Genomic DNA, 18695 nt, shown 5'->3' on the forward strand with positions numbered 1-18695 from the left:
GCCCAACGTCTGATTTCTATCAATACTGACTTATAACACAATGTTTTCAATCCTTTTAAAGTGCCATTTTTTATTGCACTTATTTATGCAATCATTTCCCTCGGCTATCTAAACATCAGCATAGTCATATTTTTTAAATATTCCATTACTATCCACTCCACTGATATACAATAAAATCTATTTGCTGGCCAAAGCAGAAACAAGCTGACAGTATACTGACTGATCAGCAGCATTTTCTGTGATAGCATCATTCCTGAAAACATCGTACACATCAAAGCTGAAGAATTCATGCACGTTTTGTAGAATAAAAACGGCAACATTGTTAATCAACTAATTAAAAGGGAGCAGACATTGTGTCACCTGTAAGTGTCTTTCCTCTTAGTGCAGCATTAATCAGAGGAATGCTGATAATTGTCAGGCTGCATCGCCGTCCTTTCAGCCTGGCAGAGGGAGCTGAAACAGGAGAAGGCTGCTGATGTCCGACTGTAAGCCAGGATCCGGCTGCCAGCCACCTCTCCTGTCATCTGTGCTATGCCAGCCCAGGCAGCCAGCGACCTCTCAGGGCAAGACAAAGCTGGATGCCAGCTGACCCACAAACACACACATACACACACACGCACATGCTCCGTCTTCTTCATCATTCTTAATCTGAATAGACAGTGTGAGTGTGTGAGTGCTGGAGAAACTAAAAAATAGACATTGTATTGTTTCTCTATATTGACATATACATTTTTCTTGTAAATATGAAGAAGCAAAGACGAGTGGAGGAAGGAGACATGGAGAGAGCGACGCATTAAGGTCACAGGAGTATTAACAACATTGCCAACTTCACTCTTGTGTGTTGAGTCTGTGTGTATAAATCAGCTGAAAGAGTGAGACAGGAATTGACACATTCTTCTCACAGTGTCGTTTTCTATCCTTCCAGTTTATGTTCACTCTGTACTGTGTCATAAATTACATTAAAGTATATCATAAACAAACCCAGCAGACAATATTAACATTGTTATCCATCTAAATGTCACTGCACTGCGTATGCCCACTGCAGTCTGTGCTTTGAATCTCCACTGAAACAGTTGGGGGTTCACTTTGCTCAAGGGCATATTGACATTAGTTACTGAGGGGAGAGTTGCCAGATTTTCCTCATTCAGTCTGGATATTTAGCCAGAGGCTTTGCTCACTAACTTTAAAGCTGCTGCCAAACCTCATGTTGCCTTGTCCGGAATATTTCTCTCCATACTGTGGGGGTTTGCACGTTTAATTAAGATGATGGGCAAATCATCCAGTGCTTTGATTCTATTTTTAAAAAACAGACAAAGGAGGTTCGGTTAGAGACTTGCTGTCATAAGGGTCAACACGTTTATGAATTTGCAGAGTGAACGGTCGAGGAATTAAATTAAATTAAATAAAGATTTGTATTTGGCTGTTTGAGGTTTACTCTAACAAATATAAAATTGAAAGGGAAACATTAATGCACATTAAACAAATTAAATTAAACACATTTCAACCCACACAGTGCATAATTTGGACTATGCACTATTCCTTTTAATAACAAATAACCATAATGGGAAATGGAGAGCTGAGATGATGATCCACTTTCTACATAAAGAGATGATAGAAAAAGGGAAATTAAGTCATTTGAGTAATTTGTCAACCTCAGTCGAATAGACCTCTGCTTATGTGGGATGTATTGTGGACAGAAATGTTATAGACACGTATTCTTCCAGCATTTATATGTGGGAAAGCCATGGAGGTCAAACAGAAGCGGTGGTTTCTACTCTCTCCAAACAGAATGTGAATTACAACTGAAAATTGCTTTTCTACGTGAGAAGGAAAACCTAATTTGCCCTTCATTTTTGAAAATGATAACAGGAGGAGAAGAATCTGTAAGTGCTGGACAGGGGGACGTGGGACAAAACTGCAGGGAACGACTCCCTGGTGATCTTATATATTCCTGCATTATCAACAGATGCATTTTGGAGGGGTGCAAGTGAAGCTGTACCGACATCGGAAATAAGACTTCACAGCTAAATATGTGTGTAGAGACTAATGTCAATAAAGCCTAACATCCTGTGAACTAAAAAGAGAAGCATTCCATTTCATTGTGACTAAATGCCACTTGTACATGATTGTGCTTTATGTGTGTAATTCAGTTTTCAGGCCTGACTCAGCATTCTGAATATTTCAGGAGACATTTCAGTTTAGTCTGAGTTGAACCATAGAAGCAGTCAATTGTGCAACATGTTTTCACAACCACAGCTGAAAGATTTGCCATTTAAAATAATGTACAAAGTGACTGAGGTTAGATGTGAGCACTTCAAATTCCAAATAAATGAGGTCTTTATTGAGGAAAAACAGACTGCCTCATCTAGTTTAGTTGGAAAAGCACCTTATTATTATACAGCTTGGATATTTCGTATCGATACTGCTCAGTTCAATCTATGCAAAGTGCACATTACTTCCCTAGAGGATAATTAATGAACATTTTCCTATGTTTAACTGCAATTGCATAGAGAGAACAGGGAGCCTATGGTGGCAGGCGGAAGAGCTGGGCGAGAGAGAGAGGGGGAGGGAAGAGAGAGAGAGAGAGAGAGAGAGAGAGAGAGAGAGAGAGAGAGAGAGAGAGAGAGAGAAAAAGAGAAAAAGAGAAAGAGAGAGAGAGAGAGAGCAGGGTGCGCTCCGCTCCATCCTCGGCCTCAGTCAGTCAGTAGACCGGACTGTCATCCTTGGTGCGGCTGCCTGCCTGCCTGCCTGCATCTCTCTCCCCCCTCAGTTTCGGCTTTTACTGTTGCGGATGTAGCATGGAGACGTTTCATTGACGCGCTTTAACATCAGTCAGCAGTTTCACTTTCCCAAAAAGCCCACATTAATTCTCTTTGAGTTTGTCCGGCTGAAGTAACAGAATAACAATGATGGAGTATTGGAGGCAATGCGCGCTGTGGTTGATCAACTGCAAGGTGCTTCCAGCTAACCACCGGGTGACATGGGAGTCGGCGCAGGTATTCGACTTGGCCCAAACCCTCCGGGATGGAGTTCTTCTCTGCCACCTTCTCAACAACATGAAACACCAATCGATCAATCTAAAGGAGATCAACCTCAGGCCGCAGATGTCACAGGTAAGAAGCCGGATCGGAGCCCGGAGTCACCGCTTACTGCACCGCCAAACTCAGGCGGAGCCCCGGCGGAGAGCGCGTAATGCCAGACTGCTTTAACGAAACCCCCGCTTGTTGTCATCTCCTTTCCCCCGAAGAACACACAGATGCTCGATCAATGCCGATGAATCGTTTCTGCCACACAACTTTATATTAAACATTCGGCATCATTTTATGCACAAATTGATGCTGAATTATAAGAAAATTTCAACTTTTTCAAATGTGGGTGACGCCGCTCGTAACCGCCCCCACGGTTAATTTAGACGGCGGAAAAGAAGCCAAGAAATGGGGAAAGTTGCATTGTTATTCGCTTGAGTGTGTGTTTGCTTATTTGCTCCATGCCGAAGGTGAAGCAGCAGCCTCCCCGATGTAGTAAAGTGTAAATTCTTGTCCTAGGACGCGAATACTTCGCCACGGAGCAAGGCAAATGTGAAGTATAACGGCATTGGGATAGGGATTGGTAGCTGTATTTCGCTGTGTAAAAGTTAAGCCGTGCGTGACGATGACACCGCTGCCTTCCCCTCAGTGATTGACATCATCAGGGACCATTTGTTGTTACTGCTGCTCATATTTTGGTGAAGCCCAGAACCGTTATGAACCCAGAGCTCCTAAACCGGCCTGATGTGGCAGCGGAACAGTTAATTAAGATCAGGTTTTAGATTGTTGTGTGCGTGTTTTGATCAGAAAAGTAAATTTTTTAGTTCAGCTTCTAGAATTGATTCACTGCTACTGCAATTACAACAGCTTCTATACTTCTTGAATCAGATAGATAGATAGATAGATAGATAGATAGATAGATAGATAGATAGATAGATAGATAATATTATTAGACAGACACACAGAGAGTCATGGCCACGTGCCTCTCCTGTTTATTAGATACCATCTGCTTCAATAACAGGACAGCCGGAGCCAAGGCCAGATTAAAACTCACTTTCATATCAGGGAATCTGGGTGTCTGGCTTGTTGTCAACACACAGTGATGTCGGCATCCACCTCCTGGCCCTGCAGCCCAGGACCAGTACCAATAACACACACACACACACACACACACACACACACACTATTAGTTTTGAATGAGCCACTCGGGTCATACAAAACATAGGAATCAGGTTTAAATATCAATACTGTGGTTGCAATGTACAGTTGATGGGCAGGGACATACGGCTTCTTTCCTGGAAAAAGCACTTCAAACACAATGTCACAGTGGCACAGTCAATATAATGTGCAGTCACAGTTATTTCACAATTGAATTTGGCCTCGGTTGTTCAATGCAGGCATATAGCTCAAGTGGACAGTTCAGATGAGAACATAGCATAATAATATAATCACTGAAATGTTCATTGTGTAGAATATCAAGGAAACCAACAATGGAAGGATCTATTTGCTCTGAGATTTCACTGGAAACTAGATTGGAACGTAACGGGAGAAGCTGATTGGACTGTTTGCTGTTGGGGGTTTGTGCTGGAAGCAAATTGTGGTCAATTACTACAATAAAGGGAACATTAGAATTCAGTGTTTGCTGTCATTCATGACATAATGACATACAGAGGGTCAGCCAAGCGTAGGAGGGTTGTGTACCATATTCATGCCCAGTGCCCAGCCTGGCCTGGCCGGGCTCAGACTGGGTTATTTTTAGGCAGAGCTTGTTATATGCATGGCCAGATGCCTTACACACATTCAGGCAGTGATGATGCTTCATTCAGAAGGTGAAGCTGAAGCATAGTTACACATATACGCCGTGTGCTTGCTGGAATGTTTTGCACTCGAGGTCATTTGTACTGTATCAGTTTTTCATGATACATTTTTAATTTCCTGGTGTGGCACTGAGGTCTGTCCCTCGCCACAGTTTGCCTTTGTATGTTAAACACATCACAGCTGTAAAGTCCACCGCTGTCTGTTCACTAAGGGATTTTTCCACTGAGACCTCCCCAGGCACTAGGTGTTTACAGCAGTAAATATAAATCCTTCATGACCTGGGTGGAGTAAAAGTAAAGTAATAGCATACAGAATCATTGTAATAGAGTATTTTGTATTATTACTTTGTCAGAGTGTTGTTCTGTTACCCACAGTTCAGTGTCAGTAGGCCAGGAGTACACCCATTTTCCCCTTTCACACACATTCACACCATGTGACGCTGAATACCAAGTCCCACTGTGTGTATATCACTGTCCAACAAAAATGGGTGTAGTAAAAAACACAACTTTCTTCCCTCTGTCTGCTCAAATTGGAATTTACATAGCTGAGGGTGGAGTCGCTTCCCCGTCCAGCTGCATAATTCATGAGTGCCATGGCAGCTACTTTATCATTGGCCAATAACAACACATGGGACGCCACTGTGGCCCCACCCGAGGGACCACTGAGAAGGAAAGACAAAGGCAGTGAGGGGACAGGCCTACAAAGAGCCTGTCTGGCGTCCATAGCCGCATCTCCAAGGACATAAAGGGGCCTGAAGGGCTAACCCACTGGGCTAGTGTGTTAGCTGCTTAATTAAAGCACAATGCAGTAGGAGCCATCCGTTGGCATCAGGATCGAAAAACTCATTCTGCAACATTAATTGCGACGGAGGGATTTGTTCGGGCTGCATACTGAGTTTGTTGTTTAAAAATGCATGGACTCCAGAAAATATGCAGTAAAAAAATAACAGGAAAATGATTAGATGAGATACTGAAGCTTGGACTCTACTGAGGAAACGAGTCGGCCCCTGCTGTAGCCTCATTCATGGTTTAAAGATGAAGACCGATGCAAGCAAGGACCATATGTTGTGTGTGTACTCTGCACTGGTTTATGGTTTGCAATATCTGTTTGAGATGAAGATCTTGCACTGTGATGAAGGTTTAAGGTCAACGTAAATCAAAGAAATCCAACCCGCTCTTTGATCTTTGTTTTACAGTGCAGTAATGACCCAATTACATTGTCTAGACAAAGCTCAACCACAACAACTGCTGGATTTTGCTTTATTGCTAGAGAAAACACCAAATAATCCCGTTTGTGTTTTGGTCTTATTCATGGGAATGGAGGATTTAGTGTTATGGGGAACTGCGAATTGCTCTCAGGATGCAATGAACAGACCGTAAACAGATAGAGCCCCGGTGTTGAATGGTGGACGGATGCTGCTGATTCTCACATTTTGCAATAGGCAATGGGAATATCCTCCATATGAAGCTCAGAGCAGCAGTCAGCAGGATTCAGAGTAGGGATTTGTGATTATGGAGAAGCACTATAGAGTCTGTGGTGTCAAGATGATGATAAATAATGGAAAATGTGATGCTTTTGGCTAGGTTAGGGTTCAAAATAAGTATGATTCAGCTCTCATTCATTTACTGACATTTGTTCTGATACTTTGAACACACAGGATTATTAATAAAATGAGTATTCAACTTATAAATAGTTCCAAACCCACCTGCAGCAGCTCTCAGACACACAGAGCGGGCCTGAGCGTCAACATGCAGAGAAAATCAGGAAATGGACTAGAGGAAGGAAGTGAAACTAAACATGCCCTCGACCAGGCACAAACCAAAGCCCAGACGTGTCAAATAAGAATGAAGAGAAAAGCTGCCCCTTCACACGGCCAATAACCCTCACCTTGGTCTTCACATGCTCACAAGCTTGCCTTTCCTCTGCAGAAAGAGAAAGTGAGAAATAGACGAGGGTGAAGCGAAAAGTTAAACAAGACGCTTTGTCACTGAAGGCAAATGCGAAATCAGATCAGAGAGCAATCACATAAATGTACAGATTTATGTATACAAAGACAGATTATTGATTAGGTACTCAAATTAATTGAGTTTCCCCCTAGAATGCAGTATTTGTCAGCCTACTTTACTAACAGTAGCTGAACATTAATAGAATTGCTGTTTAGACCAGCCATCAGTGTTGTGACATGTACTTTCACAACATGACATGTCAAAAGGTCATATTTCAAAGAATACTGTCACACATAATATGCCCTACATATTTCATGATTACATATCTGATCAAGCTGAGACAGAGGTACTGTGATTTAATACGAGAGAAAAAAAAGCCACTTCTTCTACATACAGCAAGCATCAAAGGCTCCGAGACTCGCTTGTCATGCTGACAAAGACAGAAAAAAGCGTGTGTGTGAGAGAGAGAGACAGAGTGTTCCTCCTCTAATTCCGATTGATCCCATGTGCATCGTGCTGAATTGTTAGATGGACTCAGGACAACTTTCAGTCAAAGTTGTGGTTTAAACTTTCATCCTCACATCAGCTCACACACACACACACACAAACCCAGCCACACCCACCCACCAGTCAACTGCGACGCCTCTTATGCATGAATTATGTCGGAGTCTTATGCATGAGTTACACCTTCAGTCGAACACACGAGGGAATCAAAGTCATTCTGAAGGCAACAGCCCTTACTAATGTTGGAGGAACAGAACCTTACATTACATTACACTACATTACAATCATTTGGCAGACGCTTTTATCCAAAGCGACTTACATTACATTATATTACCACCCTTCGCAGAGGGGGGAGCAATTGAGGGTTCGGTGCCTTGCTCAGGGGCACCTCGGCAGGGACTCGAACTGGCAACCCTCCGGTTCTTGAGCGGAAGCTCTACCCACTCGACTACTGCCACCTTTAAAAGGTGAAGTTCAGACTCTCATGTTTGTAGGTTTCACAGAGTAATGACACATTACCACAACCACTGCATCATGTGTGAGTCTACAGAACTCCAACAATAGACTGAAACATGGTTTAAAATGTGATTAAAGCGGTTATTAATACTATTTGTGTGTGTGTGTGAGTAGACACTTACTTTAAACTGACACATGTCCATCAACATTTCTCTTTCTCTCTCTCTCCATCTATTCCAAACCCCCTTCACCTCCTTGAATGGCGTGAATTAACATATTTCTCAGCAGATTCAATCAAACAATTTGCTAATCAGCCACCTAATTACATCCACCTGGTGTTTCAGGTGTAAATGACTCCATGATTAGAATTAGTTCCATTAGAATGAAACAAAGCGGGTCCCTCAGTCAAGAGATCCACACTAACACACTCATTACTGCAACCTGGAAATGTCTCCAAATTGCACAGTTATTGCAAATCTCTCAAATCACCGACATTGAGTCATGCTTTACTTTCCAAGATCAAACTAAAAGTAACTAACTGTTTCTTACAATTGACATCACACACAACATTTAAATATAATTCCATATCCAAGATCAGGGCACCTAAACCAGTGATTTAGGTCTTAAAATTGGTATAAATAGGGAAATTGCACTTGCTGGCGTGTCGCTGCTCCTCCCACATATTACATTCAAATTGCCGCGACTGGGCTGTTTCTATGGGAACGACAAGGTACAAAGAATTAAGTGGTTTGATCATCTCGTGACCATACTTCCTGCTTGACATTTCTGTTGTTTTTGGCTCCGTCTGCACATTAAACATGTAACAGTGAGAGCATGCACACGGTGAAAGAAAGCGCCGGTGCACAGCTTGCGGTTCCTGTGATGACTGACCTTGAGCTGCAGAAGCTTTCTATGTTGATTTACTTTGAAGAATGGATTGCACCTGTCAGTATCTTAACACCGCTTTATCGCAGCCATGCATGCTACAAAGGCACCGCAGCCTCACGCTTCCATTTCCAGTGCAGCGTAATGCAATCACACGGTTTTGTTCTGCAGTGTCATCGTGATTCCATGCATATTCATGCACTGCTTCATGTAAAGTGACACTGGCACAGATCTGTGCAACAACAACATTGTGTTGCTCCACACCAGAGCACGTACACACGCACACACACATGTACAGTAGACTGACCTTTTTATACCGTCACCAAGGTAACAAGCCTGCGCCGCAGCCTGCCGGTAATGTATAGGGCACATTAAAGTATAGATAACGTATATGCTGATTTTATTAGGAGATATTCACTGGTGGAGGATGTACCTGCAATCAATGATTATTATATTACGGAATTTTGCTCTATACATTTGAGTTAATCACTGCTGAGTGCTCTGAAAGCTCTGCCTGAGTCAATACTGTCTATTGTCTTTACTGGCAAACAATCTTCATTAGAGGTGACATCTTCATCGTACATCTCATTCACGTCAGAGGATCTCTCTCAGCATACAGTATTACAGCGCAAACGCAAAGGGTACCTTGATCTTTCCTTGGAAACCAGAATACCTGAGATGGTTTCACACCAATCTGGTTGATACGTGTTAGAGTGATGGGTCAGATGTTGTAGATCCAGATCGGGACCATACCAAACCGAAAACATGGTCACTACACATGAGCTGTGTGTGCAACCTCTACTGTCATATTCTTTCAAGTGGAAACTAGGAGCCACATATCAAAGCTCAGAACAGATGTAACAGCAGTATGGGCTGTGTGTGTGTGTGTGTGTGTGTGTGTGTGTGTGTGTGTGTGTGTGTGTGCATATTATGCAATAACCGTAGCTGCATGTGTCAGACAGAGAATTGTAAGACCTAGACTGCTGAAACCTTCATATGCCATCTAAAACAGATAACATGTATGGACTTGTGTGTACATGCATGTGAGCTGAGTATGGGTATGATTTTATTTTTATTTTTCTGGACACTGTTGACCCTGTTGTCTTTTGGAGCAGGAACAGATATGTATCATACAACCTGTGCTGGGTGACTCAGGGTGAGAGTGATGGATGCTGTTGTCTGTAGGAAACGGGAGCGTCCTGATTTGTATAATGAATACAGAGAGGGTTAGGGTGAAGAAAACCTGCTGGAACTAATATAGATACATGCATCCACACACGCCTGAGTGGGGACTGACCAAGGACCAGGCTCTCAGTGTTTACAATGTTTTCAACAGAATTAGAAATCAAATTCTTTATGTTTGGACACTGCTTGGTTATATGGATTTATATGTGGCACAGGATTTCTAAGTGATGAAGTCAGTGGATTTTAGCCCGGAACTCTGGCAGCAATTTACATCCAAATATATTGGTATTGAACCAGCTTTCAAAAACCCATGTCAGTCAAATTGCACACCACACACACACACACACACACACTGAGCAGTTCACTCAAGTCTGTCAAGTAGCACTGCAGAGCATTATTCACCCCCTTTTGGTTTTACTACAGCTTGAATATCAAGAGCAGTGTGAGGAGGAGGAGGAGGAGGCAAAGGGGGGGGGGGAGGGGGGTAGCTGTCTGTCCACCACTCACGCATCACTGTACTGAATGTGTGTGTTTTAGTTTGTTTGCCCTACAGTTTATAAAGGTTTACATGACATTCAACCTTCTAAACTCCAGGACTCTCCAGCACCTCATCCCCTCATAAACCTCATCCTGAGCCATTCCTATTGTATTTACGGCCAAAACGACTCAACCTGTGTTGCCACGGGCGAGGCGACGGTGGATTCATACCTCGAGCTGCAACACTAATTCAATTCCTTCATCTGGTGGGGGGTTGGCGCGAGCTTTGTGTAAAGGTCACAAGGTTAAAACCTGAATTTAATGGAAAATGGCTGAAGGAGACACTTACTCCTCTTTTGGGGGGGTGCAGAGAGGCGGGGGGTTGGGAGTTGCGGGTGTCCCAGTCCCACATCTCATTGCCTTATAGCCATACATTAAAGCAAAGGAGAATGGGAAGCTTTACGCCGTTATCTATCATTAATAATGTAAAGGGACTAGGATGCTCGTTTAGATGAATCTCTTGCGTGTAATTAAAGGATAATTGAGAGTAACTAGGTCTAATTTCATCTCGCTCTCATTCCTGTGACGTAACACAGAAAAATAGCAAAATACATTCACCCTGTGTGTCTTGGTGCCTGAGCCCAAACTCAGCCTGAGAGAGAGGGCGGCGGTTTGTTCTCTGTCAGCAGATCTTCGCCTACTTTCCACCTCCCATTTCCTGCCAGCACAGCTGACATAATCTCCTACACGTCCTGGATGTGACCTGCTACTCCGCTTGTCATCAGTGCGTCCCAAGCTGTTATCACCGACCCGTTACGTCTTCAAGTCTAGACCGCAGAGATCCAACACCAACAGACCTGCCCTGTGCTCACATGATGTCATTTGTGGCGGACACAAGATCTCAGCTGCGTGATCTGATAGGTGTTGGGAGCTTTATCCTCCTTGTCTTTCTCCCTTTGTCTTTGCCGTCGCTCCCAGCAAGCGCAGCGACGTGAGAAAGACAGAGATTGCTCTAACTCGCAAATTAGATTCATTCAAAGGCCTGCATTTCCTCCGCAAGAGCTATTTGATTGGTATTAGTTGATGCTCAGCACGCATTAAGCCAGGCGATAGCCAAACCCCGACTGTCTTTCGTTGTTGCGTATGTATGAGAGAACAAGACAGGATTTCATTAAGCTGAACAATGCGCATGGGGACCATAAAAGGCTCCAGCTTGTTGCTATGGAGCTTTGACTTGTGTCAAGGAATACATAAGCAGAAAGTGGATACTGATTGTGGATACAGAACGTGCCTGGCTCATAGGAGAAGTGCAACAGCGAGGTGGCTCGGGCTTTCCGGAATATTTTGCCATGTATTCCAGATGGTTGGTCTCCTGAAAGGGAACGGGGCTGATGGGATTTTCAGCCTCGCTTACGCCGTCCACAACTGTGCCGTTCTCTATCCACACAGAGTCAACACACACACATATCTGGAGCCTCCCGCTGAGATGTTACAACACAATCTGTGTCATGAACAGCTCCATGCACGCCTTTAGGCCATTTGTATGATTCATTCACTTAGATATGCAAAAGTTGTGTGTATTTGTCTTGGTGAATTTGGGGCCGTTTCAATTAGAACACACACTCACTCAGGCTCACACACACACACACACACGAGGTCATTCCCTGCTTCACGTGTCACTAACACAGAAGAAAAGCTGCCAGCTGAACAGTTAGCCTGTTACTCATGTTCCTACACCCTTGATAATAGAATTCCTCCTGTAGTGAGACAGTGGAGCTGCTTCCCTCAGATAATATGCTGAGGTCCTTCCGGACGCCGCAGAGGCAGAGGCTGACAAGATGCACTTGTCTGATAAAAGAAAGCGATGCGTACAAGTGTAAACATTCAGTGTGATTCACTCGCGGCTCGCTTTGCCTTGTTGCCGCGTCGCGTTGCTTCATACATCAAGCTCTCTGGCTGCGGGCTGTTCTTCCTCTCGCCAAGCCGCCTCCAAAGCCTAATTCAATTGGAGTTGGAGAGCATTTCATATTTGATGCATGGACATGCACCGTGCTCTCGCCACCACGGGGGTGAAGGTTGTCTGAATGTGTCATGAATAACAGAATACATTTGGTGTCTTCTCTTCGCCTCCCCAGCCCTTTTGTTTTCCAAGAACGCGGCGACAGAATCGTCTTATCGCCGCTCGTCCAAACACGGTTCCTGACTCCGGTCCGTGAATATTAACAGGACAGGCGTTCTAAGGAACAGGAAGTATCTAATGACAGTTGCTTCCTGTGCAATCCTGGGTCTTACCAAGAAGAAACAGAAGGCGATAATGATGAAAGTGTTATTAAATATCCTACATTATCACCGTCTGTCCAGCTAGTTGTTATGTTATTGCGCTTGTAGAGGCGATGAGCACGGCGCCATGCTACAGACATGCTGATTTGTGATTTTATAGTTAATTGTTTAAAGATGTTTAGCAATACTACTTAGTGGCTTTTGGTGAGGCTTCGACTTCCAACCGTTGTTCCTCTTGGCAGATATAGATTGAGTGCGATTGCAAAGACTGTGAGGATTTTCCCAGACTATTTCTCATGTCACGCTTGGGAATTTTGTAACTTAATGGCTCGGTTTTGGAATTGTGGGATAGCTCTGAAATGCTGGGAATGAGGAATTTAGTCTGGAAAGTCAGGACTCAGTCTTTAGTTGGATGTGAAAGGCAAGTTCGGTAAAAAGAAATGTGAACAGGCAGTGCAAGAACATAAACCTTTGTGTTGCTGCATGCATGTTATGGTGGCTGCAGCCTTCTGTGGACATTTTTAGGGTTTTTCTTGTGGTTATGTCTGCCTGAATCCAACTCAGCTTCCTCTCTCCCCCCTTTAGTACAGTTTGCGTTTGAGCACAGCAGTAGATCCTGGGACTGGACCAAAACTACTACACTCGCACCCCATTTGAGGAAGTGGTGCTGGTTTGCTTACCGACTCATTCTGGATCAGTTTGGTGGCGTGAATACGATCCAAATTCGCTTGGAACCAACTGGGAAGTAATCAAGCGACCTTAGCCAGAGGAGTGGATCTTAATTAAACTTTTACACATTGCAGATAAGATGGATTTGGGTTCCCTTAAATGTCTCTCTGCTCACATTGATTCAAGGACACAGATGGTGTTGTAATGGGCCTCTGTAATGGGTCGTCCTTGCACCATGCATGACAATATTCACAATTTCTTCTTCAGTTCGTCACACACAAGCGCGCCACTTTGCACACCATGTTAAATGTGATCCACTGACAATTTAACTTGTGTCTTCTAAGCACACATGCACAACTTTCCTCTCAATACCGGTGACTCCTGCAACAATGCAATCCATTTTCAGTTGAGCGTTTAAGTTGCGGGCAAACGCGCCTTTCCTACATGAGGTCATTTGCTTTAGCACTGCGGTGGGCCGTGATGCGACAGACGCATCACTTCCTGAAACCCTTTCTTTCAGCAGCATCCTCTTTTTCCATCCTGTGTCAGCTACAGGAAGGCCAACGGACGTCACTGTGTGATACTTTATATCGGTTAACCATGTTGACAGCGTCCCCCTGCATTCCCGACGCGGTTGCTCCTCGTTCATCGTAAAACAGAGTTAACAGGCTGTTAACACACATCAGAATCTCTTAGTAAATGCTGTGTCAGTGGTTTGTTTAAAGTTTTCTCAGCTTTATAGTGCCGGGGCTCTCTGGCAGCCTCCCACGCCGACTCTGTGTGACAGCCTAATTTGGATAAATAGTTTTTTGATGAAACCCCATTAGGATCATTAACTTAAGCACTGGGATTCAAATGAGAATAAATGAGGCCCTTATTTATTAGAGGAGCTACTTATTGATAGTTGCATTCAGTATTCTGGGGTCATATTGCACCCTGAGCTGCACTCAAGGTCATTCAAGTTTCTTGGCAAGTTTTCCCTCTGAGGTCTTTGCAGAAATTTGATTGTTTATTCGTTATCAGCAACATCCGTATTTCCCTTCCATCGGTTATTTTCCATGTCAAATACACAAACACACAACCTACAAACAAATGTAAGTGTGCTTTATCTCAATAACATCTTTAGAACTCCTCTCCAGCTGTACTTCTGAATGACCCCTTTTTAATTTTCCTCCACTCTACCGTCCAGTTTCAACAGGAAGTATATCATATTAATGAACCACGGTGCTCTCATGGCGGCTGTAAAGAGTCGCCCGTATACCTTTTAGTGCACTGGAAGGAAATGAAAATGCAGCTCTTTGCAAATGAAAATGAAGAACACAATGTTATTTCTGCATATCAAACTGTCGGTACGTTACATGGAGGATTGGGTCGCAACATGAAGCAATTCTGTTCTCTCCCTGCAGTTCCTGTGCCTGAAGAACATCAGGACTTTCTTGGCGGCATGCGGCGAGACGTTCGGCATGAGGAGGAGCGAACTGTTCGAGGCCTTCGACCTGTTTGACGTCAGGGACTTTGGAAAGGTAAGAGGCTTGTCAACATCCACCTTTGGATTTGTATACACCTTCATCTCTCTGGTCTTCACATTAAGCATGATATTGACCTTCAGTATGAGATCAATATCCAGTGAGGAGCTGAGGAATATCGCCAAGATCTGTGCGACTGCTCCGCATAACACGACTGATCTTTTGTGAGGTGTTACTTCACACTCAGACTCATCGCATGTGTCGCGCCAAAATTTTGCAGAAGACAGTTCCCGTTGAAGAGGAATGAGGACACACACGAGTCTCGTTTCATAATGCATGTGTGCTGCAAAGAGAAATGTCTTCTTATAATAACTTTTTATGACTTCAGAGTAAGATTCATATTTCCGTGAAAGTGAATAGGAAAGTGTGATAGGAAATTCCCTCTAATGTGGGAGGACTCGCAACCAAAACACTGCTGAGAATAGGACAAAGACTCCTACGAGATCTAGGAGTGAAACTGTAAGAAAGACACGTCGGTGATAGAGATTGAGAGACTGCAGAGATGCCAGCAAACACACAAGTCTCAAGTTCCTGCACACTCACACTCAAATCTGAAGCAAGCTGAAGTAAGCACCATGACCTGGCAGTTTAATCGCTTCCTCTCATTAGAGTGAAAATGCCTCTGCCTGCAGACTTTACAAGAGGTTAAAAGTCTGGCCTCGGGTTCATTACTTTGATGGGACGCATAGTCTTTGCTGGTTAATGCTGTGAAAGTGTCTGCTGCTCTTTGACAGCCCCTGCAGTGGTTCTCCTCAAGTCCCCGGGAGGTTTAATTAGACATCATAGCCTGGAGCAGAGACGGAGCGCTGCCACGAGAGGAGAGAGGAGAGCGGACAGCCGTATGGATGATATAAGGCGTTAATGAGACAGCAAGGTCACGTGACGCGTGTCATCTGTGTGTCTGTATGTGTGTGTGTGTGTGTGTGTGTGGGGGGGGGGTTAAGTGGGTGTGTGTACGTGTCAGAGCGGGGGGACAGTGACATATTGATTAGCTGTCATTCTCAATTGAGCATCATTCACATCAACATGGGGCAGGAAGATTATAAAGCATTATGACTTGATGTGATGATTGAAACACTATGATCACTTCATATTAAAGGCTGGACAGGGTCGGCTTAACCAGTTCTACAGTAAATGTTGTATTTAATTAACTTAATGGTATCAACAGAAGTGGAGCATACTGAAATGTATGAAATAAATGATGATGCAATGAGAGAGAGAGCGAGAGAGAGAGAGAGAGAGAGAGAGAGAGAGAGAGAGAGAGAGAGAGAAGAGAGAGCGAGCATTGCAAAACTGCCAAAAATATATCCCTAAATTAAAATCAGAAACCTGTATGTGTCTATGTTCAGTGTTCACTTCCAAACTTTGTTATCGTGTCAACAAATCCTAAAATTGCACTGTTGACATTTTAAAACAGTCTGCTGTGTTACACTTTCCCTCCAAACACATTCATCATAAACACACCAACCTTTGGGGGATTGAACATCAGTCAATCTCTTACCAAATAGCGCCTATTATCATTCATAACTGAGTCCGTCAGTCATGCAGTAATTACGGTGCAATGAGTTTCTCTGGTTCAGCTCCAGGTTTTAGCCCAGACCAGCATCAGACGGGGCCGTCCACGTTGGTTTCGACCTCTGAACACAGACTCATTTTCACGTATTGTGATGTCCAATTTCACCCTCATTTTCTCCCAGCGATTTCATTTGGCTCCCACTGAACTCTTTCACCGCTCTCTCTCTCTCTCTCTCTCTCTCTCTCTCTCTCTCTCTCTCTCTCTCTCTCTCTCTGTCCGGTGAATCTCACTTTGCCCAGGGAGAAATTAGACAGCGACTCAGCCTCGTAATCCTCGCTTGACTGGCTCTGCGGCGGCGGCGGCGGCTAATGGAGTGAGGAGAGCAGAGAGAGTGGGACAAACTGCCACTCACCTGCAATTACATTTCATTTTTCTGGCTTTTAAAAATAGCTGATGGACTCCCGACTGAATAATACATCAACTCCTGCCTGTTTACTTATGAGTGTGTGCGGTAGGAAACACATGTTGGCCGTGTCTCTTTCTGTGAAAACCCAGAACCTGAAAATTCACCTCCACTGCTCAGCGGGGAAGAAATCTGCTCTCGTAACTTGTAAATACAACGATAAAAAGGACAGCTGGAGTTCCTGATGAGATTAAAGCTTTCTGAAACACAGCGAGGCTCAGCTGGAGCAGTAAAAGTGAAAGCTGGCGTGTGAAAGAGTTTGCGATGAGCGTATATTGCCGCGGCTCTGCTCGGGCCTCTTGTATCGTCCGATCCAAGCGTCGGGCCGCACGGACACAGGGACAAATGCAAACAAACAGCGGGTCTGTGTGTTGCTCTTTCGCCTCGGTGCAGGAACATCTGTTGTGCACATCTGTGTTGCGGACGCACGGAGGGTCTGGGGCTCTGCAGGGAGAGGAGGAACTTGGCTGTGCGGGGCAGAGAACGTACACACCTGGGGGAGAGGGAGAGCGGGTGAGAGAGCGCAAGGGAGAACAGTGGGAGGCATAGGAGGGAGCTTTGATTTAAGTATGGATTGTTGGGCCGTTTGTTTTAGGGGAGGATTCACAGTATCATGTTAAGAATCACGATCTGCCTCTCTGGGTGAAATCATCATGGAGCCTTGGGCGTCGTGTGAAAGGACACAAAGCTGCTGTCATCAGCTTTTTGAATAATGACTCAAGTATCACACTTCTGTTTTACTGCTAATTACAAGTGGATAGATCAGCTCATTTTAAAAATAGAATCAAGGTTGTGACAGGAAATTTCCGTGCTCACATGATGGACTTTTGCTCAGCTCTCGGAAAAAATGGTGTCATGGACTGTAAACCAAGCAAACTCTACATTTAGATTGAGATGATAATCTTTGGCCACAGTTCCATTTGATCATAATTTCCATCACAATTCCATTGGAGACAATAAGTTAAAATTCAAAACCTTGCTGAATTTACAAGCAAAACTATGGAAATTTAATTACACACACATTATTAGTGAAGAAAAGAGAATAGAGGATCAATCTAGTAGTACTGGTTGTATAAAGGAGGAAGATACTTTAAGGAAACTGATTTCTATTAAAAGCCTAACACCCGTATTAGTTCCTCATCTGATTTTAAAGTACAACATCTTTGAACATAAAAGAATAATGGATTCAGTCAAATTGAGGATGGTTGTGTTGATGTAAAGTCCATAATGGCTGGGAAATTACCGTGGAAAGTCTGAAAAATAGCCGACTCAAATGTGGAGGAAGCCGGTTTGAAGAAGTGACGAAAAGCCGAGCAGTTGCAGAGCAGATTGGCCTCATGTGGGCCAATTATGCAGCCTTGTATGTTTCTGTTACCTTCTCAGCTGCACTTCTATGGAAATATGGAAATGTTCCTGTGATATCCTTTGACGAGGCCAGCAGTTGGCACATCTACAGTTTGGTGTCATGTAATATGTAAATATACGTTGCTAAGGGACTGATGCAGCAACGGAATCCCCTGTAGTTCAGCACCGCCGTGCAAAAGTTTCATAATTGAAAACAGAGTGTTTTGTACGGCCTTGAATGACAGGGACAGTGTGTGTTTATGTTTCAGTAAACTCCATCGCCACGTCTTTGATGGCTTTGTGCTGTAAACAAGTGGGGAGTGCTGAAAACACACACGCGCTCATTTACTGTTGGCTTAACTCCACTACGGCGCGATGACGGCTGAGTTTTAGAGGCTGAAATGGAGCGTGGCTCCGCTGGGATCTAATCTACCAGAACCGGCCGCTCCGTTATTCTGTTTTGGAGGCAGGACGGAGCCGCAGAGCGCGGTTGGGGTTTCGGAGGGTTGGGGGTGGGGCCAGACAGAGAAACACAGACAGGGGGATGGGAGAGCAACCAGGGAAAGGAAGACAGAGAGACAGAGTGACGGGTTATTGATT

General features: G+C 44.1%; 1 protein-coding gene across 1 annotated transcript in view; it reads left to right on the top strand.

Moving 5' to 3' along the window:
• The first annotated feature begins 2648 nt into the window (after window positions 1-2648).
• Window positions 2649-18695, top strand: part of vav3a (vav 3 guanine nucleotide exchange factor a) — a 64500-nt gene continuing 48453 nt past the window's right edge. The window contains exons 1-2 of the mRNA XM_076138019.1: window positions 2649-3113; window positions 14653-14769. Of these exons, the coding sequence (XP_075994134.1) occupies window positions 2907-3113; window positions 14653-14769 (324 nt within the window). The 5' untranslated portion in view covers window positions 2649-2906. The remainder of the gene's footprint in view (window positions 3114-14652; window positions 14770-18695) is intronic.

The sequence above is a fragment of the Genypterus blacodes genome, unplaced genomic scaffold, assembly GCF_046128005.1.
Source record: "Genypterus blacodes isolate CSIRO-AG114 ecotype Tasmania unplaced genomic scaffold, CSIRO-AGI_Gbla_v1 ptg000348l_1, whole genome shotgun sequence".
NCBI lineage: Eukaryota > Metazoa > Chordata > Actinopteri > Ophidiiformes > Ophidiidae > Genypterus > Genypterus blacodes.